This window comes from Lactuca sativa, chromosome 4 (assembly GCF_002870075.4).
Source record: "Lactuca sativa cultivar Salinas chromosome 4, Lsat_Salinas_v11, whole genome shotgun sequence".
Taxonomy (NCBI): Eukaryota; Viridiplantae; Streptophyta; class Magnoliopsida; order Asterales; family Asteraceae; genus Lactuca; species Lactuca sativa.
In genome coordinates this window covers 26,587,739-26,613,625 of record NC_056626.2, presented here as the reverse complement: position 1 = coordinate 26,613,625, position 25,887 = coordinate 26,587,739, and the positions used below count along the sequence as shown (strand labels likewise).

At 35.3% G+C, this 25,887-nt stretch overlaps 1 protein-coding gene across 1 annotated transcript; it reads right to left on the bottom strand.

The window, feature by feature from the left end:
* Positions 1-24,076: 24,076 nt before the first annotated feature.
* On the bottom strand, positions 24,077-25,475 carry LOC111894476 (acyl-acyl carrier protein thioesterase ATL3, chloroplastic). Its single transcript, XM_023890551.3, has 5 exons — positions 25,209-25,475; positions 24,837-24,937; positions 24,650-24,759; positions 24,472-24,567; positions 24,077-24,381 (listed from the first exon to the last, which is right to left on the bottom strand). Exons 1-5 carry the CDS (start codon positions 25,412-25,414, stop codon positions 24,262-24,264), a joined length of 633 nt encoding a protein of 210 aa, XP_023746319.1. The 5' UTR covers positions 25,415-25,475; the 3' UTR covers positions 24,077-24,261.
* Positions 25,476-25,887: the final 412 nt, after the last annotated feature.

Sequence of the window (25,887 nt, the reverse complement as noted above, 5' to 3'; positions counted from 1 at the left end):
TAATGGGTGTTAATTATTGGGATAAAGAGTTAAAAAGGATAATATAATTTTTTATTTATAAACATTTGCTCATTGAATTTTTATTTTATTTTTTTATTTTATTTTATTTTTAATATTCCCCCCTTCAACTTATTAAACTGTAAACATGACTATAACACCCTAAAAAATTTGAAACTTTTGCATGCTATGGTTTTAAAAATATTCGGGTATTAACCCACATTTGATCCCTCTAGTTTGCCCATATTGGCCAAAACCCACCAAACCTCAATATTTGTGATTTTAACTTAGGTTTTGACATAATAAGCCATCATCCATGAATTATGTAACCTTTAGTCCATCCCATTAATCCCTTTGGTCAACTAACATTTCCAACTTGACACTTATGGTCCTTTAACTTTTAAAATGTTATTATTTTCACTTCTAAATTTCATTACAACTAATGATATGGTTATTCCTTGATGATTTAAACATATAAATCATTTTTCATTTTTTTTATTTTACTAATTTAAGAACCCGGTCTTAAATTTCAGGATATTACAATGATCAGCTACTCCAGGTTAGTCGGTAAAAATGACTTAATAGGGTAATATATTTCTTACTGTGTATACATTTAGTTCTTAATATTTTTCTACACATTTATTCCTTAATATTGTTTTGTTACAAAATAAGTTATTTTTGCTTTTATACTCATTCAATATTTTTCTTTTGGTTTTGCTCATGATATCTTATATGAGACAATCATTAATAAGTTACTTGGGGCTTTTGATGCTTATGTTCATCACGATCTCGACTATTTGGTTGCTTAGGTCATGCGTTCTGAACATTATAACTTCTTTATATGATCTCAAATTTTAACGATCTTTATATACATTCTTTCATATTTTAATCTACTACAACTTTCGTTTAGATACCCCCGTTAAAAAGTAATATATTTTTACTTATGATCTTTATATCTATATGTTTTTTTATGAATGCATGTATGAATGTTTTTTTTATAAAATAGTAAGTAAAAATACATTACATTTTAACGGAAGTAATCTTAACGAAAATTATAGTAGACTCAAAAAACGAACACATGAATATAAAGATTGTTAATATCTAATATCGTATGAAGATATTACGACGTTTAGAACACAAGACCTAAGCCAAACTACAAGACCTATGCAACCAAACAGTCAAGATCGCGATGGATATAAGCATCAACAATCCCAAACACCTCATCAATGATTGTCCCACGTAAGATTTCGTGAAAAATACCTAAAGAAATCATTCATAAGTATTAAATGAATACAAAAACAAAAAGAACTTATTTTGAAAAAATATATATATTAAGGACTAAATGTGTACAAAATATTAACGGATAAATGTGTACAAAATAAGAAATATATTATCCTATTACATTATTTTTCCTAGCTAACCTGAAATAACCAGTCATAAGAATTGAATGTGTACAATTTAACAAGTTGAAGGGGTAAATGTGGACGAAAAAAACTTAGTGACCAAATATGTATAAATCAAAAAATATATTACCCTTTTAAGTCATTATCCCTTGATTATTTGATATAAATTAAAACATTATGATTTGATTTAAATAATTTCTCTCTCTCTCTCTCTCTCTCTCTCTCTCTCTCTCCTTTTTCATTTTGCTTTTCTGTCTAGTAAACACATTTTTTATTTGATTTTTTGTTTGTTTTATTGATTTGTTTTATTATTATTATTATTATTATTATTTGACAGAAATTTATAAATGGTTCATATGGTTTTTCAAAATCTAGGATATAATCTCTAACTTTAAAAAAACCTTATAGAAGGTTTCTATGGTTTTCAATTTTTATCATGGTTGATCCCTTACACGTCTAGAGAAACTTTTATATCATTTTCATTTCTTTTTATAATTACATTGAATTAAGACTATTAAAAAACAAAATAAATAACTCCATCTTGGGTCTGTCTGTCTGTCTGTCTGTCTGTCTGTCTCTCTCTCTCTCTCTCTCTCTCTCGTCATAATTAAAGAAGTAAAAAAAACTCACTCTCATCTTCTTCTTCGGCAACCAAGAAAATCTAGCTTGCCTGCTGCTTCGCTAAAAGTTCTTTTGGTTAATATCTTCAACATAATCACATCCAAAATGATGCATGTAACCTAAGAATAATATATGGATGAATTCGAGATAGAAACACAAGGAGTTGATGAGACCAAGAAGACGAGATTAGACCTTCTCCAGCGGATTATCAATTCCTCTTCTCCATCATCTTAGATTCTTCTTCTATTATCGTTATTCATGTTTATCCAATTAATTTCATCAACTATCATCGACACACCAGCAACATACGATTAGCTATTTAAAGTATGATTTTCCTATTGGCCTTCTTCCGGAAGGTGTGACAGGCTACGATCTGAACAAAAAGACTGGAGAGTTCAAGGCTTACATGAAAAAGACTTGTTCTTTCAAAATTCAAGGCTATGATCTCAAGTACAAGTCAATCATTAGTGACATGATAGAGAAATGTAAGTTGAAAAATCTCCAGTACAAGTCAACGATTGGTGGCATGATAGAGAGGTGACCAATTTTCTAGAATCACCATTGTATGGTAATGGATTTGATTGTACTAATATGTCTTGGTTTCGTGCAATTTTTCGATGTTTTCCTATTGATCTGAGTTTGCTCCATAGCTGTTGTTGGTGTAGGTCTATTTGTTAGACCCGAATGTAGGCGCTCTGGCTAGACAGCGAGCCAGCGAGATGGTACTGCCTGGCGGCCACGCCTAGCAACATTTCCTTACAGCTCAGCCCAACCTTGGCTAGTTGGGCCTAAAATGGATTGGCCCATGGAATGGCCTAATTCCCTTGACCTAATGGTCCCTTGTAAATAAAATTACTCCTCCTCTTTGAGGAGGCAACTTCAGATCAGCTCCTAGATATCATTTGACCATCCCCCACTACACTCAGGCCTCTCCCACCTTGAGAGATCAGCCACCATGCCCATATAGTCTCCCCATATGTCAAGAGGTTCTTTCCGTCCAGGAGAACCCATCTTATCACATATTGATCTGACTTGATCATCAAAGCCTGCTTTCGGGGCATAATCCTTGGGGCGGTTCTAATGACTTCTTGATATGATGGCAACTATGTATCATGTCGGCAACTTGCTAGTGGCACCACTTCCATATCTCCAGTCCAGATCCGAGACTCCAACACCCGGTGTCATGAGCTAACATCGCAACAACTGTGATGACAACCACACAAATAGTTCCAAGGAGCAAGTCTATTTGATTAATTTCTTGAAACATTTCAAGTGTACGTATATGTCAGATGGAGTTATTATCTTTAAGAAACTAGGTTTTTTATTGGGTGACCCCCCTTTTTTGATTCTTCCACTTTCATCTTTTTGGTCACGCACCATTTTCCCTTTCAATAACAACAATTTTTGGAGTTCATATTTTGACAAATCGTGGTGGAGGTTATGGAGATTGAGGCGAAGGTACTGAAACATAGAGAATGGTAGAGAATGGCATTGCAGGTGAGGAACAACAAGAAGAAGTTGATGAGGTGGGGGAAGTGAGTTTCTTTTTCTGATAATAAGTTGTTTAGCAATGCGAATACGTTCAACCTTACAAAAATATCGTCATTTTCATGCATTCTCGCTAATTATTATTTATTTTTGTTCTCACACATCATTTTTCACTCATTTTCATTCTGACAGAATACGACCCAATAAATATTCTAACAAACATTCTGATAGAAATGAGAATAATAATAATAAGGGTATAATAACCTTATAGACTATTTAATTAGTGAGAATGTGTGTTAATGACAATAGTTATATAAGATTGAACGTATTCGCATTGCTAAACAATTTATTCTCTTAGTAATTGTCATATCATACAATATTCGGACAATAATTAGTTACAATAGAATAATCTAAGCATATATATATATATATATATATATATATATATATATATATATAAAGAGAGAGAGAGAAAGAGAGAGAGAGAGAGAGAGAGAGAGAGAGAGAGAGAGAAAGAGATTAGCCCAATATCAAGTTATTTATTTGGCTTTTATTTTTTTTTTAATAATCTTAACTAAATTTAATTATAAGAAGAAACGAAAAGGATATAAAAGTCTATTTAAGTGGGTGAGGGACCAGCCATGATGGAAATTGAAAACTAAGATTTTTAAAGTTAGAGACTATACCTCATATTTTGGAAAACCATGGGGACATTTTATGAAATTTATTATTATTATTATTATTATTATTATTATTATTATAGTTTTCAATATGTTTATTTAAAAAAATTACGAACAATTATATGTATGTTTATGCTTAAGTTTTATTTACGAGTGATTGTATTTTATCTATTGTTCAACAATTATAAAAATTGACACAATATAGACCATTCGATTTTTTTTTTGCCTTTGATTTTTTTATTTTTAAATTAAAAGTTATTATCATCGTCTTAATATATTGCTCCATGAAAATCGTTGGGTGGTCCGAACAATCTTTTTTTTTTTTACAAAAAATTACGTATGTGTGTATTTTGTTTTAGAAAATGTTTTTTAAATTTATACATTTGTAACGTCCCAAAATTTAAAACTAAAAGTTTCAATTTCATAATAATAAAATCTCCAATCAAACATGTTCATAAATCCATAAAGGAAAAAAGAGTATATCAATCAAGCATCCCAAATACATCAGAGTCAAGTAAAGCGGAAATCATGGTGTGTGTGTGTGTTCGAAGCGATCATCCCAAGCTCTTCCCTTTCCATCCATGAGTACCTGAAAACATTTAAACATGAATTGTAATCATGAAGCTTAGCTAGTTCACCAAAATACCGCATACCATACATATTTGTCAACTTAAGTATGTGTCGGGTCTATTTCACTCCCATGTCTATTTCACCCTGAGTCTACTTCAACTCAAGCGTCGGCCTAAAGCCGTACCAGGTCTATTTCACCCCCGAGTCTATTTCAACTCATATGTCAGCACAAGGCTGTACCGGGCCTATTTCATCCCTGGGTCTATTTCACCCCACATACATATAGCAAACATGCACAAATGCATATAACATATACAACAAGAGTCACAAAGACCACAAGCACATAACATATCCTAGTGTCCTACTGTATAGTGAGCAAACTCACCTCAGTCCGTTGTCAGTTAAACGAATGATCGGGCTGCCAAACAGGAAAATCCACATGCTAATCAATCAAATAAAGATCCCTATTAATAATCAAGCTATAAACCATATCTAGGAATCTAGTTCACTTGTCCAACCCCCAGGGTAAATGACCAATTTACCTTTTCATTACTTATCCCAAATCCAATGCCCAACCCAATGGCCCCCAAAAGCCTAATATGGCCCAAAATTCCTAAATGACACCCAAACCCCATTATGAGCCCAAATCTGAGAAGGTCCAAAGCCTAACAGTAGCCCAAAGTCAGAAAGACTAGATCCCAACTAGGCCCACCACCCTAATAGTCCAAATACGGCCCAAATCACAAAAGTCAAGGTTGCTGAGTACGCCAAGCGTACTCAGACTTTTTCCATACGTACACCTCTTTAGGCTAGTACCTGTTGTGTGCGATGATGAAGAAGTTGCAAAGCCCACGCAACACATATCTTGCCTCAATTGACGCAAAGGGGGAGATTGTTGAGTCTAGGAGTTGCGTCATTGGGCTTGTTAACTCGGTCCAATATTGTCACGGTCTGGGCCTGTTCAGCCGTGTTTATGTCATTAGGGTTTAGTATATACGATGCATGCATGCATCGTTATCTGTACGGGTATTAGTTATTATTTCTTTCATTGTATGGCAACCCTAGCACACCTCTATAGTATATGTTCTTTGTCGAGCTCTTCTGAGGTGTTGCAGTTTTAATCATTCAGTACTTGTTTGATTCATTGTGTGTTCATGCTTTTGTTCACTTTCTGATTTATTTGTTAAGAATCTATATGATCTTAAAAGAGTTTTCAACTCATCAAGGACCAAACTTCCCTTCTTTCTTTCCAAGGACTGCATAAAATCTCAACTTTAATCTATTGTATTCTTCCTTGTCATCAAACTTATCCACCAACTGATATTGAGATGATATAAACATCATATGATTGATGGGAAAATCCAGCTGATTGAAATCAATATTTTCTATCTCATAGCTCTTTTTTTGAAATTTCTCAAAATCATACATATTCCCAAGAGAAACAACCTCTTTAATTATCTCGTAACAACATTGCTTGGTTGGATTTCCTTTATCATGACCCTGTGGATCACCTTGCCTTTGTCTCATGATATTGTTAATCTGTCATTATCTTTCGATTTATTTCTCTACATTCTTCTTCCTCCGAAATCTCCTTCTTAATACCGTTTCCTCTATCACATTTAACTTTTTTTGAAGGTGGTGGCTTCGAACTCGAACCCCCAACAGTAGAACCAGTGACTATGCCTTTGGTTAATGGCTTCGAAGTCATTGTGGTTGAGGTTGTTGACAGAGAAGTAGGAAGTGATTTTGGAATTTTTGTGCTTATCACCTTCCTAACAACCTTTCCTTGATCAGGGTCCTTCGATGAGCCAACCCCCTTATCTCCCCCTTGCACCACTGGTTTGATAGGTGGGTCATCCGTTGGCAACAAATTAACAAGTTTTAGGAGAGGATCAATTTCGGTTTTCAGATTAGTTTCTAAGGAAGAAAACATCTGTGATAAAGACTCTTGAGAAATAGAGGATTTAGGAGAAGTATTAAACTTGGAAATCGACTCCTTCAAGCTCAGCAAAAATTCTTCTAACTTGGTAAACACCATCGAATCAAATTCTATCTTAGAATCAACCTTAGTAGAAAGTGAATTGAAATACTCCACAACCTTCGTAACAACTTCATCAATTACATCAACCTTGGTATCAAGAGTTGAATAATTTTGATCAAGTTTGGCAACCTCCTTTGACATTTCAGATTTGATCTCCGCCACTTTAATATTGACAGACTCCTGAACCTTCTTCACTTCTTCAACAAAAAGAATATGCATTTCTTTTGCTACATCACGAAGCTTCTTGACTTTAAACTCAAATTGTTTACATGGAGTTTCAAATGATCTTCCTATTGTCTTTCAATATTTTCGACGACCAACTTTAACCAATGCTCTTGTGATTTAAGAATCATATCAACCTCAATCCCAAAAACAGTATTTCGACCTCCAGTATTAGCCTGAATCTGTAACAACGAATTTGGCTTATGATTTAAAATCTTGAACTGCTTTCCTGGAATAAGCATATGATCATTAATGTTGTCCTCCTCTGGGTCGAACTGAATCTCAGCAAAAGATACCATCACATCATTTTCATCATGATTTTTTTTAGGAACTGAGTTTTCACCCTCTGTTAATTAGGAAGAGAAAATACAAGTAATGGGTTAATTCATGATATTGGAATAAGTAGGTGATATGGTTAAAGCAAGTAATGAAGTGGGATTGGGTGTATGAACTGGTGGTATGGAAATAGAAGTGTCGATGAGTGAAGTTTTGATTGTGGATGATAAAGTAAGGGAAATAGGAACTGATGAAGTTGCAACAGAAGTGTTACCTTGAGTTTCGAAGGTCCACATCCCATCACCTTTGTTGAAATTTGTGTCCACATTAGATATGTTCACAAGGATGACAGAAGTTCGAACCTCCTCCAAAATGGATTCAACCATCGAAACATCGGGTGGTATGACTGTTGTCTTCTCAGGGATGGAAGTAGTTGAAGTATCACCCAAATTAGTGTTTGTGTCTCTTTTAGATACTTTCACAGAACCACCAAGATTTTTAGTTGCCTCGAAAGTCGAATTGACTTGAGAGTCCCTTTGATGTGATGCGACTCCAATATTTGTAGTGCGAAGAGGAGAACGTTTACTGCCACTCTCGAAATCAGTTTCGAGAACAACCTCATCCAGAGGATCTTCTAATTGCTTCTTCTTCTTCTTCTTCGTAATCTTCTTTACCATAGCATATGCTCTTCGTTTCTTTGAAGCAGGAGAAATAGGAGCATGAATTTCACGAGTGATCATAGCCATTCGATTGAGCTGTAGTTTGTGAATCTTCTTGATTTTTACAACAGAACCCTCCTTTGGTGAAGAGTGAGGCTCCTCAGGAACATCTTCAACAATGGGAAATTCGAGTGAATGACAAGGTTTGTGTGTTGGCTTCTTAATTCTTTTAAGAACTCCTATTTTCGAAGGAACCACTTCCTTTTGAGTTTCGTGAACAACAGGATCTTGAACAGTTTTGACAACCTCCTTCGCAATTGGTGTAGGATTAGACTTAGGTTGTGCAAAAATTTTCAATTTCTTTGAAGTTTTACCAACCTTCGATGATCCTTCTGCCCCTTTAGGTAATTTGTTGTGACATGTTCGTAGATGGTTTGGATGTTGAACCATGGATCCGACTTGGGTGCTTTCCTGAGAACACAATCACAAGAGAATCGTTAAAGGATGACCGGGTGTTCTCCCGGGACGTCACTTCGACGATCAAGTTGGTTTTTGAGATAGAGAAAAATTAGGGGTAATTTTCATAAGAGAGAAGATGGATCCATTCCTTGAGGTGGAAGAGATCCTTTTGTACCAGTTACTAATAGATCGTGGGGACCGTGCCTCGCGAGCATGAAACATGGCCTCCTTTTACTGGGAGAGCTATTTGCGCTAACTAACTATCAAGTGATGTCAGTTATGGGCGTCACCCAGGCTATTTGTTGCCTCCTCATTGGTTGTGAGTGAATGAGAAGGTCACGTGGAATGTTCTTCCTATGTGATGAGAAATGAGCTGCTGCCCTGGCCTTGGCTCTCTTAGGCCAAGACCGGGTCTTAGCCAAGGTAGTAACATTTCTGTTACATTTTCTATTACATTTAGCATGTCCGTTAGGTAACGTTAACAAGTCCCTTAGACCAGTAGGTTTCTGCATTCGTGACGTAGCAGAGTTGTTTTGGTCTACTTACAAATATGTGGCTGGCTGCTATTGATAGCCTATGTTGATGGTAGGGTGAAATTGCAGTTGCTCGGCGGTTTCATTATGAAGACGGTTCGCTGCCCCTTTCTTTGTATTTAAATCTCTTCCTTCCCTGGCACATTTTCCCCACCTGTTGCCTTACTTTCTTTACGCTTCTTTTTGAAAGAAACCTTTTCGTTTTGTTCCTCCAAATCCTTCCATGGCTACTTCTCGTACTTTGGGAAGAAATCTCATTGTTGAGGAGTGGGAATCTTTTCAATTCTGGTTCGGGTTTGTTTCTGAACATGGGGTGCAGGTCTGCGCTTGCCTGCTACTAATTTCTTCAACTTGATCATCTGGGAATACGAGTTTTCAGTAAGAGAGTTGACCCCTATCGTTATCAATAAGATAGTGGGCTTTGAACTCCTTTGTTGTGCCCTAGGCCACTTGCCAACCATTCCTTCTTTTAAGCACTTCTTTAACGCGTCCACCCAGTCGGGGACTCGGACCCTTTCCCGCCGACGGGGAGTCGTTATTCTTATTTGTAACTCCCATGTTTCTAGGCTAGGCATTAATATTGACATAATAGTCTAGGTTAACCTTTGTAACTCATTTTGAAGAAATGAAAAGGAATTATGTGAATATTATGTGAATTATGTGTTTTATGCTTAATTATTAGGATTTAATTAATTAAGAATAAAAATGAGTGTCGAAAATAAATATTAGATAAAGCCAATATCTATTAAGAAAGTTGTAGTGGTCATGACAAGGATTCCGGATATATAAAGAATACCGAAATCCGAGTTATCACGAAGAAGTTATGACCTGTCGAAGTTCCGCGACAAAACCGACACGGTCCCGAATGACGTAAAAGGTGAATTTTTTATAAACTACTTTTTAGCCTTAGTGATCTAAATGAAAGTCATAGTATTCATAAAACCGAGAGTATGTATAAAAAGAATGTCCAAATCTGACTTCGTATAAGGAAGTTATGATTTTTCTAAGTTTCAGCTTAGCAGTAGACAACTAAAAACTTGAATTTTAGATCGAGTGGTTTTTAGCCGACACAACCTAAACGAGAATTTAAGCTCTCGTCAATAGGAGTACAACGGTAAAAAGACAGACAAAAACGGACATCGGATGAAGAAGTTATGAATTTTTAACGGATTTCTTGTCCCGGTCTGTTAAAAATAATAATATTAAAATTAAAATCAAAATTAGCCGACGAAGTCTAAACAAAAGTTGTAGAGCGTAATTTTACCTACGTGTTCATATAAAGAACGTCAAAAACGGAGCCCGTATGGAAAAGTTATGGATTTTAGAAGTTTTGGCTAAAAAATCAAGAAAAAAACACGAAATCCGAGGAATTTCGCATGGACACACTTCGGCCACGTCACCCGGATTCTCGCATGCATGCCACGTGCTCGTTGCTGATTCGACCGAAGGGAGGCCCAACCGAAGCAGGACGCGTGCCTGGTGACTCCTCGCATCCGAAGCCGCCTCACCTCGCACCGACGCGTGTCGCACCAGCTGTCTGAGCTTCGCAGGCGCCATATCCCACCCCTCGGACCCTAGACCTCGGTCCAATCAGAAGAAGACACATGAAGCCTCGCATGCAAGCCGCGTGTTCCCTTATCTGCCACCTCGGTCCGAAGCCTCCCCTATAAATAGAAGGGTGCGAGACCTCTCGGGGATAATTTAGAAAATTGTCATTTTACACCCCTAAACCCATATTTCTTCCATTCCAACTTCCCCCAAAGCCCCGATATTATACCAAACACCCGAAATACGCCCCAAAGTGCCCATAGACCCGGAAAAAATTATCTTTTCGATTTTGAAGCCCAACCCTCGCAGAGCCCGGTTTCTCAATAAAACTCCCGGTTTTATTAGAAATGATCGTTTTAGGAAACGAAGTATTGTCCGATTATCATTAAATCATGTGAGTGTGTAGTCACTTTCATCTTACACATAGATATAAAGTATTTTATATAAAATACGTGCTATGTGAATATATATTGTTTGTTTATTTGAGATGGATGTTGAAGGAATGATTTATATAGGTTTTTAAATAATTTAAACTGTATATGTATTCTTTTTTTTTTTTATCTACAAAAATGTTGGTTAAACATGGGTAGATGAAATAGTTGGTATGTGATGAAAGATGAGTTGGATAAATGAAATGATCGGTGATATAGATCATGAGATGAGGGTGAGTGGTGAAATATGAGAGAATCACTTACCCAAATGTTGGCCCCCGTCATTCAACAGAGTATGGATGACAACCATGGACTATTCTAGATGATCTGTGGAACACTAGCAGACTCGCAACCTGTAAGTGTGTGAACTATATGTTCAACAATTGTACTCTAAAAACCCATTAAGATGTATTGTAGGGAGATTCTTGTGAATAATATTGTCGATAAATAAGAGCTATGGACTTAGCACATGTTGTATAAACCCTAGCGACGATGTGACTTCGTGCCTATTCCTTAGGATGAATCCTTAGGAATGAGTGATAGTTGATTCTTAGGGTAAATCCTTAAGAAATAAATATGATAATGGGGTTGGGGTGATTTGGTTGATTGTTTGATGTTTAAGCACAATAAGTTTATTTATTGTGGGTTGAAAACCCTACATGCTCACCAGACTCCCAATCCTGACCCACTCAGCTTTTTATATTATAGGTAGTGGACCCCGAGCATAGTCGGATGATGATGAGTGATTTTTGGATTATAGTTTAGTAGTTGTACATAACTTTTTTAAGGCTTATAATGTCTTGTTTATACTTTTGATCTGTATCGGAACATGACATCCCGAGGTTTTGATATAAAATATATATTTCTTAAAGAAAGGTTTTGATAAAATTTTATCATGTTTTGTTTTGGGAACAAATTCCGCAACATCTTTGAAAAGGATTACTTTGATTTTATTTTAAAAAAATCATAAATTAAATCGGTCTTTTCTGGCTGAGAAATTTGGGGATGTCACATTATCCATGATAAGAAGTCAAAGAAGAACTGGAAAGAGAAATTCTTGTGGGTAAACGATGATCTCGTGGTACTCAACTATCCGAGGGCTAAGGTGTACGTCGACTGTGCTCCCTTATTGTTTGGCGTTGACAAGGAACTGGCTGATGCCTTGGAGAAGATCAACATCACCGGTAAATATTGGTTTGACTGTTTCTTGGCCGTCGCGGGATGAGTGCTACTTGGAGGGCTCGCCGGAAGATGCCTGAGTTCTTTGTTGAGAAAGAGGGTATCTCTTTAGCTTCTCTTTTCTCCCCCCTTTTATTTTTTTTATTTTTTTTTAAAAAAGAAGATTGTCAAATCACATTTGTAGCGGTGCTTCGGCTTAATCGACATTAGTTCTTGTTTTTACCAGGTGTGGAGGAGACTGTTTCTTTGGAGAAGGCTCTTCGGGGTCTGTATGACGGCGAGCTTCAGGTTCGCGACATTGACCTGGTGGAGGCTCTTCCACCTCCTTTTTCTGGCCAAGGATTCGTGACGACTATCGGTTCTGACAGTGTTGCCGGCGCTGGTGAGGATCCGGACTTACAGGATGTTGTCGTCACTGGTGCTTCTCAGAAGGATCCTACACTGTCCGGGTTCCTGAGGAGTCCTTACCAGATTAAGAGGCGTTTTAATTTGAGTCTCCTACTGGGGGGTTTTAAGGATTCTAATCATGCCCCTGATGAAGGTCCTCCAAAACTGCTGGAGGTGGCACAAATCGGGGCGAGTGAACTATCATGTCATACAGGAGAAAGAAGCACCAAGGAAACCATCCCTATTCCTAAAACCAAAGGGGCCTAGTCAAATACTGGGTCTTTGCCTCCTCGTGATCTTGCATCCACCTCTTTTGGTAAAACCACAACTGTCCCCTATTGATAGGTTCTCATCCGGATGTTTATAAGCAAGCTTGGCGACTAGCTGCTCAAGGTATTATCTCTGATCATGGCATCGCTCTCGAGTGGTGTCAGCACATATTTCCTCCTGCCATGATTGAGGTTCTAAGTGACCTATCCGACAAGCATATGGATGACGACTTATGTTACGCTGTCGCCCAAGTTTCGTCTTATTTAGTTGCGACCGCCGAATGCGTATCCGAGATGGAGACACTCCAGTCTGATTTGGACAGGAGGGGCATTGAATGTGAAGAACTGAAGGCCCAAGTGGCGAAGTTGGAGGCCGATAAGAGCGAATTGGGGGCTAGACAGGAGGTGGTGTTACTTGAGAGGGCTATCTTGGTGGATCAAGAGGAAAAATAGGGGAGAGGGGGTGGAGGGCCTGAACGATCGTGTGGGGATCCTATCATTGGAGAACACCAGTCTGAGCAAGCGGGTGGCAGAGCTGGAGGTTGATCATGTGACTGAGAATGCCACAAGGGGAGCGCTAGAGAGGGATATTTCTTAGATCCTTGGCGACGGGCTCAGTCAGGTTGTGGATAGGTTGATTGAAAGTCCACAATTCCTCAAGGCTTGGTTCTTGTGAAAGAAGCTTGTGTCGCCGCGGGTGTGGAGCAGGGTAAGAAGATAGTCTGGGAGTAGGTGTTCGCCAGGGAGGTTGACCGAAAGTCGGAGGAGAATGTGGCGGACAGGGCTCAAGAGATGGAAAACGTCTTAGTGACTTTCACGGAGACGGACTTTGTTGGCCATCTTCGCTTGGGCACCCTAGACATGGTTGGGCTTCGAAATCTCTGTCAGGAGTCTCATAAGAAGGAATCTTCCCCCGGTGATGATAACACTTTTGTTGGTAAATAGCTTTCGTGTTTGGCTTGTTTTGATGTAACTTTGCCGAACATTTTTCTCTATTTCTTGCTTTTTTTTTTGTATTTGCTGCCCTCAGTGGCAGCTTGAAAGTCCGGGAGTCCTGCGACGTTGATAATATTTATTTTGTATTTGTGGGTATGAATGCTTGCTATTACCATACATTCTTTTATTTGCTTCATGTATGATTTATGTTGGCCATCACATGGGATTTATGTAGGGTTTGCTTACACCCTTGGTGGGAGTTCTCTTGCTAGTGAACTAGAGGTATCCAGATTTTTCCTCTGGTCGGGAGGTCTGTTTGGAGGTAGTGGAATATTCTTTGAGGAAATGGGAGGAATAGAGGAAGAAGATAAAGTTGGTTGTTGTTGGGATTAAAACCCTAATTGAGATTTGATGAACAAGATGCGGAAAATAAGAACAAACACAAATATGAAGATTAGGTCGAATGATCACTCGATTTATTCAAAACATGAGGAATAAATTACACTTTTAGCATAGACTAAAGAATCTAACACTACATAAGAAACCTCACATGGCGGCTACATTTTGCCTCACTCTTAACCCTAATAATGAATAACACATGACTATTTATAGGGAAAAAACAAGTCTTGGGCTTTTAACCTACACTTCATCAAAGGGGCCCATGCCATCATCCATGGAGTGCTTTGAAACCCTACAATCTCCCCTCAAAGTATGGAATGGATGACAATGCTTTAACTTCCAAAACAAGCATCTAGCAAATAAAAAGATCTGCAACGAGGAATATATGAAGCAATCCACGAATCTTGATTCTTCAATAGTCTTCAAACATGGGCTCTAGGATATATAAATCAAGCATTGAAGTAATGTCTTTAAACTTCATTTTCAAATGTAATCCTAAAAAAAATCTTCATGAAAACCAAACCCGCCATAAAAACCCACTTAAGAACAAAGAAACCGAATCACTTCTTGTCTTTGAAGAGCTCCCCCTCCAAGTCACAATGATCTTCAAATAAGCTAATGATATAAGCCATCAAAGATATCATGTAACAACCCAAACTTTAAGATTCGTAATGTCGCTTGATCGAGAAAATACTAGAAGTTGGAGATATAACAAGTCCTTAGCAGAGCTCAATAAAGAACTTCCGCTGTAAAGGATACTTCTCTGTAAAAGCTTTAGCAGAGCTCGATGAAGAACTTCCACTCTAAAAGCTACCTTCATAATTCTACCACAAGCTTTATCAAAAATCTTCAACTTTGAAAAGTCACAAATCCAATTTCGAATGGCCATGACAAATTCTCCCCCGATTTATAATCAAAAACATGATTATAAAGCTTTCAAATGGTCATGAGAATGATCTTGAATGGATAAAAAAATTACTATGCTCCCCCGCGACAAAATGATATAAACGATGAAGTATAAAATCCGAAAAAGTCGAGAAAATTTGACGTTATTGCGAAAAACGACTTTCCGAACCGCAAAGACTTGATGGAATCCTTAATTTTCTGTTCACGAAAAAAATATGTGCGATAAAAAATCCAAAACTGTTCACTAGCCCTCAAATTTGCAAACTTTTTGAAAAAAGGGCTGAAACTGTCACTTTGCTGAAATTATGGGATTAAAGTAATAAATTTGCATCATATTCCCCTTCATTTCTAACAGTTTCTGGAAATGGACCAAAACTGCCAAGATGCAAAAGATATAGCGACCAAAAGTGTCAAATCTCTGAAGTTGCAGGGACCAAAAATGTAACTTGAGTCTTTTTCCCCATTTAAAGAATACGACTGGAATGGTGACTTAATTCTGAATCCAATAATTCCAAACAACGAACACTCGTAATTTGAACACGAATCCAAACCACTCAGATTTTCACTTTCGTTCCGAGCACAAAGATGTGAATCCGAGTATGGGTTCTTGAGACGAATCCGAGTCCAGTCCCACCTTTCGTTCCGAATCCGTAGATTACACACCCAAAGCGAATCCCCAATAAAACGAATCCGAACACAGGTTCGTTGCGAATTGCTATCAACGAACGACCATGTTAAAAGGAAAGCGAGCCCAGATAAGACTTTCGTTCGCAGTACACCCCAAATCTCAATCAATTTTGATTTTCTTTTGTTTGACCAATGTTCATCCCAATTGAGTTCCAGCTCCAATTTCATTGTTCGCAGGTAAGGTTTTTCATACCAAATTTGACTTTGAGGCATGACCTGCAACTGGCGAGCACCCCTAAATAATTCAGTTAAGTGCCAAATCCGATTGCGAAACTTATCGTCACACATCATTCTTTCATCCCGAGCGTTTAATTTCACCATTGTTCTCGAAACAAACATTCACTTGATATCAATATTCAGAACATGTCATCCACATCCAGTTCCGACCTTTTTTTTTTTACAATTCTGATTAATCCTAGCGATCTGAGCATAGAAACAATTAGAGATGAATGTTGCGTCACTGATACCTTCAAATCCGATTACACTCATAGATGAGAGCACCGTTCACAGATCAACAATTCAAATTTTGACTTTTTATACTTTGACCATCAAAACCCATTATTGACAAATACCAAAATCGACATCCTCATATCAATACCATCATGATATAAAATCAGTAATCAATGAAATAACGGATTAATAAGATTAAACCCAAAATCAAATAAAATCAACAATTGATTTTGACAATAATCCCGTTTATATATTACGACTTAAGAATGAAAGAACAAAGATGAAGTTGAAGATGACGGTTGGCATCAAAGAAACGATCGATATTCAAATTGAACACAGAAGACTCAATCGGCAACCATATATAATATTAGGGCCAAAAAGTGAATATGAATCGATCGAATTGGCTTAAAACAAAGGAATAAAATCAATTGATTTGGGATTAAGTAAACGATCTGATCCAATATGAACAGAAAAACAAATCAGATAAAAGAAATACCAGATGAACAACGGAAGAACACCATAAATTTCCATGAACAGTGGCTTGAACAGAATTTTGATTCCAAGACGTCAAAACAACAATAATCTTCAATAACTTGTGCAGAAAATCATCAAATCAAGAACCGATACTTCAAAAATCAATAGATCTTCAAAGACCCGCTCTGATACCACTTGTTGAGATTAAAACCCTAATTGAGATTTGATGAACAAGATGCGGAAAATAAGAACAAACACAAATATGAAGATTAGGTCGAATGATCACTCGATTTATTCAAAACATGAGGAATAAATTACACTTTCAGCATAGACTAAAAAATCTAACACTACATAAGAAACCTCACATAGCGGCTACATTTTGCCTCACTCTTAACCCTAATAATGAATAATACATGACTATTTATAGGGAAAAAACAAGTCTTGGGCTTTTAACCTACACTTCATCAAAGGGGCCCATGCCATCATCCATGGAGTACTTTGAAACCCTACAGTTGTGTAGACATGAATTTCGAGAATTATGAACACCATGGCCATACGGTCGGCGCCAAATTGTTTTGCTAAAAAAATCAATCAAATGAATATTAATCATTATGAATGAGAGGCTATGGTGTTTTTGTTGAAGTGATTATCGAAATTAAAACAAAATTGCACAAGTGGTTTACAAGGAAACCCCTTGATCCTTGATAGGATCTCCGACATAAAACCTTGGGAGGTAATAATGATCACCTGCCTTGTATGATCTTATTGATTTGAATGTAAATTATAGAGATGATGATAAAAATACAATTGCAAGTGTTTGCCTAGCTCTAGGTCTATAAGGTGTCAAAAGATTATGCCCGTTGTGTGTGTTTTACAATTGTATTTTTAGTCTAGGTTATGTAACTAAAAGTCTGATATTTTCGGGATCTTGCTGAACTGGTATTTGCAATGTGTTTTGGCTTGGTATTTTGGGGTTTTAAGCCTGGTTGAATCGTTTCTTCGTTGTGAGTGAGTCTTATGTTGACTATTTTTGCATATGTGAGAAATAAACAAGAAATATTGCCGCTAAACTTGCATTACAAACTAAATGACATTTAGTAGCACAATTTTTTAGTGGCATATTTCTTTTGTATCGCTATAAAACAGCACTTTATTTATGCCAGTATAAAAAATAATTGTTATAATGACATTAATTTCTTTTGTGCAACTATAATACATTTTTAGTGGTATTTTATTTATGTCACTATAAAAGATAATAGATATAATGACATTAATCATTTTATAACTTTGTTTTCATAATTATTAGTTGCTAAAAAATGTTTCTAAAAGTTTTATATATCATATATTATATATAATTTTAATTTAATACAATTTAAAAAAGAAATTAAATCATTATAGTGAAAACATGAATTAATGTGTCTAAGAGAATCATATCAAATTTTTTTAAAAAAAACCTTCTCTTTTTTGTTGACACTGGGAAACTGTTTTCTCAAAAATTACAAAAACCTCGCCTACACTTGTTTCCTTCCCATCGAAAATCCCCCCCCCCCCCCCCCCCCCCCCCCCCCCCCCCCCCCCCCCCCCCCCCCCATTGAGATTTCTACGTAACAGATTAAAGAAACTTTCAAAATTTCAATTTCACCATTCTCCATCGCCATTAATCCTGATGATAGTCTCCAAATAGTCGCCGCTCATCCTCCGCAACTTGCCACCGCTGCCTTCTTTTACTGCTTGTTGTCGAATTGTCGCCGCTCAACCTCCTTCAACTTTCCCTCGTTTCTCTGTTGTATAATGGCTCAAGTATAAAATAAAATTTTATCTATCGTTACGACGTGACTCTTGAGATGAATGTAACTTTGAAATCAGAAATCGACTCTAGGATTCATACTAGGCTTCGATGATTGTGATAAGATTTGGCATTTGATCTTGAATTTATTGTGAAAATTGATGCAGTTAAGAAAACATGCTTATTTAAACTCCCCACGAAGCTCATACTCTAAATTCGTCATTGAAAAAGCTGCTCCTCAAACTTACTTAAAGATATGAGCTTTTTTTTCAATGGCAACCTGATTCCAAACCCATGGACTCTTAAACCCCAAATATTCAACTCCCACTATGATGCACACTCGTTCTTCGTCTTTGTACTGCTCAAGCTAGGTTTTATGCTACCTTCTCTGATCTGCAGCTAAGTTACCATTCACATAGTTAAGGTTTTATTTTTGATTCATATGATTTCTCACTTTTTTTTTGTTAGAATATTAATTTATTCTTTGCATTTTTTCCATGTATCTGAATGGAAAATATTTGCACCCTTTAATACAATTTAGTTGTAGCAAATGTTTTTTAGGGTACATTTCTGTATATGATGATGCAAGATGTTTTCAATATATGAATCAAACCACTTATGTGGCATTGTGGCTGGTGTATTGGAGAATGTTTGATAATTATGTATTATTTTGAGTCAGGTAGTAGACAGACAGTTGAATGGTAAACGTTATACTAAAATAGAATCGTTCACAACCCAAGTTGGGGACATAGTTTCTAATCTATGAGCTTCACTTGTTTCTAACTACCTTTTTTCCTAAGTATAGTTCTTGATACTACAACAAGAGTATAGTGTGATATGATATTCGTTTATGGTGGATTATTTGGAGGTAAGAAGAATGTTATCATGTATAAATTTTGATATCAGTATACTTTTATTTAAATATTATGTGTAAATTCATAATAACCAGCGAATGAATTTGGTAAGTTTATTTATTAGTAATTATTTATTATTATTATTATTTATTTTTCAAATTTTGTTTTAGAAAATACCAAAAGTACATTGTTATTCTTCTTATTTATACTTTCAAGTGTTTGACATTGCAGGACCTAAGACTGTTTATGTGTGTGTATTATTGTCTAAAGAAGAAAAACTCAAGATGAGCAATTAGTCAAAGTTCGCAGTCAATCAAGTTTCTTGTTTTCCCCCGACAAATATTTAGTTCGATAGTATTATGTTTTGAGTATTTGTAAAAGTTTGAATATTGTTGTTAGACAAGGTTGAACTACAATAATAATAATAATAATAATAATAATAATAATAATGTGTTTTTTTATCTTTTATCAGAAATGCCTTATTATTATATTATATTCCATTTAAATTTTTAAAAAAAATCAGCCTTGATTTGTTAATATAAATTTTTTGGGTTATTAAAAGCATGAAAATAATATATATTTTAGGAAGTTAACTGGTGACATAAAAATAGGGTTACTAAAACCTACAAGTGCTATATGCTATAGTGGCAAAATATGAATGTGCCGCCAAAACCCATTAAGGCAACATCGACACAACCAAAAAGTGTCACTAAAGGCCTTTAGTGGCAGCACTTTTAGTGACGCTTTTTTTGTGCCGATCATTGCCGAGGGGGCCTTTAGTAGAACTTTTTCGATTTTTAGTGGCACTTTTTCTATGTCACTAAATATCATTTTATTTGTAGTGCTGTTAGGAAACAATAATGGTGATGTCCAGGATCCTGATGTATGCTCGTGATCCCTGAGTCTCCTTTAAGATCCGGGATCCATGATAGGTTTAAGGGTCCTTAGATCTTTGAGTGCCAGGATTGAGGATCTTGGCCCTAACAGAAAGCTTGATTAATTCTTTGTTTCTAGTGGCGCGATGGATCTATTTTCCAGCATGGTGGGTGTGGTTCTCCCCCAAGTTTGGTCTGATCATAGTCTTATCATGCTAAAACAAATGAAAGTATCGATTATGTCCCTAATTCCATTAAAAAGTTCCACTCTTGATTCATGTGTGAGGTGTTTAAGACCCCAGTTTTAGACGTCTTTGTGAAAACTTATGGGTTTGGAGAACACTATCATTTGGGCTAATAAGTACAGCTAAAAAGAAGAAAAAGATGTGGGGCTAAGTTTTGGGCTTAAATTGGATTATTTTTGGGCTATCTTTTAGGACATTTTCAGATCTAATGGAGGTTGGACAAAGAAGGAGAAAGAGACATGGAAGATCAAGGATGAAAAGGGCATGACCATGCAACTCAAAGGCTGCTAGACTACTTTATGCGACCCATATATATATATATATATATATATATATATATATATATATATATATATATATATATATATATATATATATATATATATATATATATATATATATATATATATATATATATATATATATATATATATATATATATATATATATTATTTTTGGGCTTACATGGCCCGCATAAGCCACTAAGGGGCATATTCGTCTTTCAACATTTGGGAGTGATACTTGGAGTATGGTTGGTGCCATTTTCTATTAATCTCAACCAAGAAGTTGTGATGAAGTTTTAGGAGCATTCCTAAAGGCCATTGTTAGGATTTTTGTCCATTTAATCTTACAACTTCAAATCTTTGATGTTTGGTGCAATTAAACTCTATTTCTTTGTAGTGACGTAGCCACGATCAAAGTAAACAATTATCTCCAAAAATATCATGTAATATACAATAAGGAAAAAAAATAAAAACCACAATTTCATTAGATATAAAGTTCAACTTCCAAAACAAAGTTACATTTTTAAAGTTCACTTATTGACTCTTTCATTTTACGAAAGTGAGTAATTACATTTCCAGCCTTAACATTCTCAAATGCTTCGTTTTCTACACTACAAATCAAAGCACCATTCATAAAATCGTCACGTATTATATTATGCAAATCGGTCTTCAAGAACTTCATTGCAAAAAAACACCGTTCAACAGTTAAGATTGTGACGAACAAAACCAAAGTTAGTTATAATAATCTAATAAACCAAAGGAAAATAAAGGTAAGTTTCCACCAACAAACGAGAGATGTCCGTAATTCCCTTCAAGTTGAAAATTTTTTCATCAAGAAGCAAAAAGTGATAATAGATATTTGTGACATCCGTTTCGATTTTTGTAATCAATCTTTTATTTGTTTCAAAAGATAATAATAATAATAATAACAACAACAACAACAACAACAACAACAACAACAACAATAATAACAGTAATATTGATAGTAATAATAAAAATAAATCATCACACATACACACACATGTATATATATATATATATATATATATATATATATATATATATATATATATATATATATATAAGAGAGAGAGAGAGAGAGGTTCTTTTGAGAACCAAAAGATTTGTAAGAACTTGCGAACTCATAACCAACTTATCATTTTTCAATACCAAAAACACCGTTCTTCTCCAAATTGTGCGTCTAAGCCATATTTAGGCTCAAAAAAAGATATGACTTTTTTTTTTGTATTACTACTGATGAGCACAATCAACAATCATATATACTGTTGATGAACACAATCAGCAGTTATATGGACTACTGGTTACTCATTAGCAGTACATATGACTGTTGATTGTGCAAATCTGCAGTACATATGACTCCTAATTGTGCTCATCAGCAGTCCGTACAACTGCTGATGGTGCATACATGCAAATTTCGAAAAAAAAAATTGTCACATCTTTTTTTAGCCTAGATATGGCTTGGATGTATAATTTGGAGAAGATTGGTGTTTTTGTTGTTGAAAATTGATGAGTTGATTATGAGTTTGTATGTTCACATGCTTTTTTTTAGTTCTCACAATATATATATATATATATATATATATATATATATATATATATATATATATATATATATATATATGTTAAAGGGGTAAATAGCAATATCCAAAAACGGTTTTCATTACATAAATTGGCTTAAGGGTAGATTTCGTTTATACCCTTAAACCGGAGGGGTCAGTTATATCAAAAATGGAATGTCTTGATCTGTTATCGGACGCAGTTATGTATCTGCTTAACCATCTTCTTTTTGCCCGATTTAAACATACAAACAGTCGAATCTTTGAAAGTCTCTTAACCCTTAAACTTCCCTTGGACCATTTGAATTGCTTCTCCCTCCCTCTTAGCTACCAAACCCAAGAGAAAAAAGACTGAGAAAGGAGTGAGGTCGACCGGGGTTTTAGTGAGGAAGAAGACACTTCAATTTCGATCGCTGGAACATAAACGAAAGTTTCCAAAAAAATTATACCACTGAATTTTTTTGAAAGGCATCCCGAGCTACCCTAGTCTCCAAGATAGATTTGCCCATGCTTCTTTGTTTTGATTATGTGTGGCTAAGTTTCTATTAGTCAATATTGGAAGCAATCCATGAAAATTTAGCTTATCTTTGAAGGATTTATGAGCTTTTAGTTTCTCATTTATGAATGCAATTTCTAATTGAATTTCTAAGTTATTCTTACATGTTTATGCATAAATTTTAATATTCTAATGATAACAATTAGTCTTTTTCTTGATTACTTAATAGATATTAAAAACAATTAGTCCCAAATGGTTTTTACGGATGATTTCATCTAATCAAGTGAAACTACAAAACAAGTTTGGAAAAAATTATAACGGAAGGAAATACAAATATCATGATATAAAAGTCTATCTTCAATATTCATTCGGTTAGACGAATGCAATTTTCAAAATGAAGTGGAAGAAGAATCCTTTATAAATCGAAAGAATTGAGAATTTATAGTTGACAAAATGAGTAGGAGTTAACATAAGTCGGTTTTGAGCTCAAACTGAACCCAAACCCAATAATATTGATTTTTAAATATTCAAACCGAACGCATACCTAAACCAATCTATCCGTTTTCACATTTTTCTAGTCCAATTTTGTTTTTAAACTGAATCCAAACCGAAACCTTGAACTAGGTAACAAACACTCGAGAAATCATTATATAAGAAGGGATAAATGTTTGTTCTACCCCCACAACAAAAAGAAAACTAATAATTAAATATGTTTTTCATAAATCATCTCTAATAAATGAAGGTTTTTTTTTGCCATTTGTTACACTCACATTCATTTTGCCACATGTGATTTTGTGGTTATTTTAAATTAATTTTTATTCCACATGTAATTTTATAGTTTTCCTATTTTATTAATTCCATATGATATTTAAATTTAATAATAAATACATATCAATTCTATTAATAGACTTTCCTTATAATTTTATATTTCTTATAAATTCAAAATTTTCAAATGTTTATTTATATATATATATATATATATATATATATATATATATATATATATATATATATATATATATATATATATATAATTGTTTTAAATACACCCATGTAATACATGAGTCTTACACCTAGTAATATATTGACCCCTTTAAGATAATATATTTTGTCCCCATAATTTTTTTTTGCCCCCTCTTCAAAAAAATTCATGGGTCCATCCCTGAAGAAATAAATACATCTTTGCAATGTTTGTGACTTCTCATCAAGATTCAAGATTTTCTTGTGTTGCTTTACTTTTTGATCACCCACAAATTCACTCTCACAGATTCCAAACAATTTCCACTTCATGAAAAGTACACTTACAAGTTTCAACAACAAAATAATATAATGATTTACCAATACTAAAAACTGAAAATAAACATTATAAATATAAGTATATAATATCACTGAATACAAACAAGGCCTACAATTACATGATGAACAATAGTTATGAAAAATTAATCATGTACACGTACTATTTATCATGCAAACATATCTCTAATACTTTATTTCCCCCACAAAAAATGGTTAGATAAAATATGATAAAATCAGTTTCCCTCATCATGACGAAGATACATTACAAGTTTGGATCTTACCTCTGGTGGAACACGAATTGGGCGATAGTTTTTGTCAAGCCAAACTGCAGTCGCACGTGCCTCTAAAATTGGCTACATCAAAAAATACCACCATTGAAGGGCTTTTCTGTCTTTTAACATCTTAGAATCGAGTTAAATAAACCAAGGATAAAAGAATGTAACCTCTTGATTTGGGATCTTGAAGATGAAATGTTCAAAGTATATGCGAGCAGCTGATGAGTCAGATATCCTCGCTCTCACAATAAACCTATCTCCAATCTGTTTTCACCAGAATAACATCAAGAAACTATAAAGGGTAGTTAAATTTTGAGAATAATTATTAAAAAATATAAAGACATACTCTCAAAGGTCCAAGAAATTTGAGTGATAAGTCTGAAAGAGCTATTGCGTTGCCAGTTTGAGCAACTGTATCGATATTTATTCCAATCTTTTCCAAAAGTTCATGACGAGCTGTTTAATGATTGAAAAGATTGTAGCTTTTTGATCTCATTAAATAGTTAATTGAATTATTTGAAGTAAAGACTCACCATGTTGACAATAATTAGCAAAGATTGCATTGTTCACAACTCCATATTGATCCAATTCGTAATCTCTAACCCTGAGTTCAATCTCATGAAATTGATTCATTCTGTAAAGAAGGATTAACAACAAAATTGGATTCAATCCACCGATAGAAAGTTCAGAATCTTTTTCTCCCAACTAGGGCATTCGTATTGAAAATGCCCTAACTTACAACATTTCTAACTTCATAACATCAAATTTCAAAGCAAACAGTGGTAATTGAAGAAAAAATTGATTACCCTGTGATTGAAAATTAATAGAACAAATGTTCTGCGTATAATATCAGGAAAAACTTATCTGAATTGGACGCCAAATAAGAGGATTGATTTAGTACTCACCCTTTGCCACTTTTGAGATCGAAGGAAAAATTGGTTGAGCACCGAATAGGCGTTGTGAGTGACCGTAGCAGCGGCTTCCGCCGGTGGTTTGTGCGGCGAAGTAAGTGAACATTTGATGAAGGAAGGTGGAGTCCGTCGGCGGCTGACGTCTTGACACGTGAGGCCGGAATGATCACGTGCCCCGGGGAGAAGACTGCCTGCGACATTTCGCCTTCGTTTCTATCGAAAGATTGGGGATTTCGCCTGCTTTTCGGCGAACAAGTCTATATTAATGGTAGTCAAAGACTCAAATATACAAGTACCACCCCTACTCCTTTACCAAAACTTATGAATCACCCCTTGTAAAATTAAATGGGTGAATATTATTAGATAGAAAGCCAGCTAAGCTAGGAAAGAAAAATGGAACAATTAGTTCATTAGTGGATTTTGCATCCACTCATTCCCATTAATACTAGACTTACGATTTCTAAATTGACACTAATTAAAAGACAACGAAAAAATGAAATCAAATAATGAGATTCTCCTAACCTCCAAGTTCCAGAACACAAGCGCGTTCTGACACATCCATAAAAGCCATAAAAGAGTAACATACACCTAGTCTACGATCAATCTATGAAATTGAACCACACTATGTCCTTCGATCCAAAGGAAAAACATATCTAAGTTCTCATACTTCAGA

What these genes read in the sequence shown, in the direction of transcription:
- LOC111894476 (XM_023890551.3), bottom strand. Translation starts at nt 25,414, where the DNA reads ATGTCGCAGGCAGTCTTCTCCCCGGGGCACGTGATCATTCCGGCCTCA. An exon ending in GATCTCAAAAGTGGCAAAGG is followed by an intron (nt 24,938 to 25,208) that starts GTGAGTACTAAA and finishes CCTTCTTTACAG; the next exon opens with AATGAATCAATTTCATGAGA. An exon ending in AATTTCTTGGACCTTTGAGA is followed by an intron (nt 24,568 to 24,649) that starts GTATGTCTTTAT and finishes TGGTGAAAACAG; the next exon opens with ATTGGAGATAGGTTTATTGT.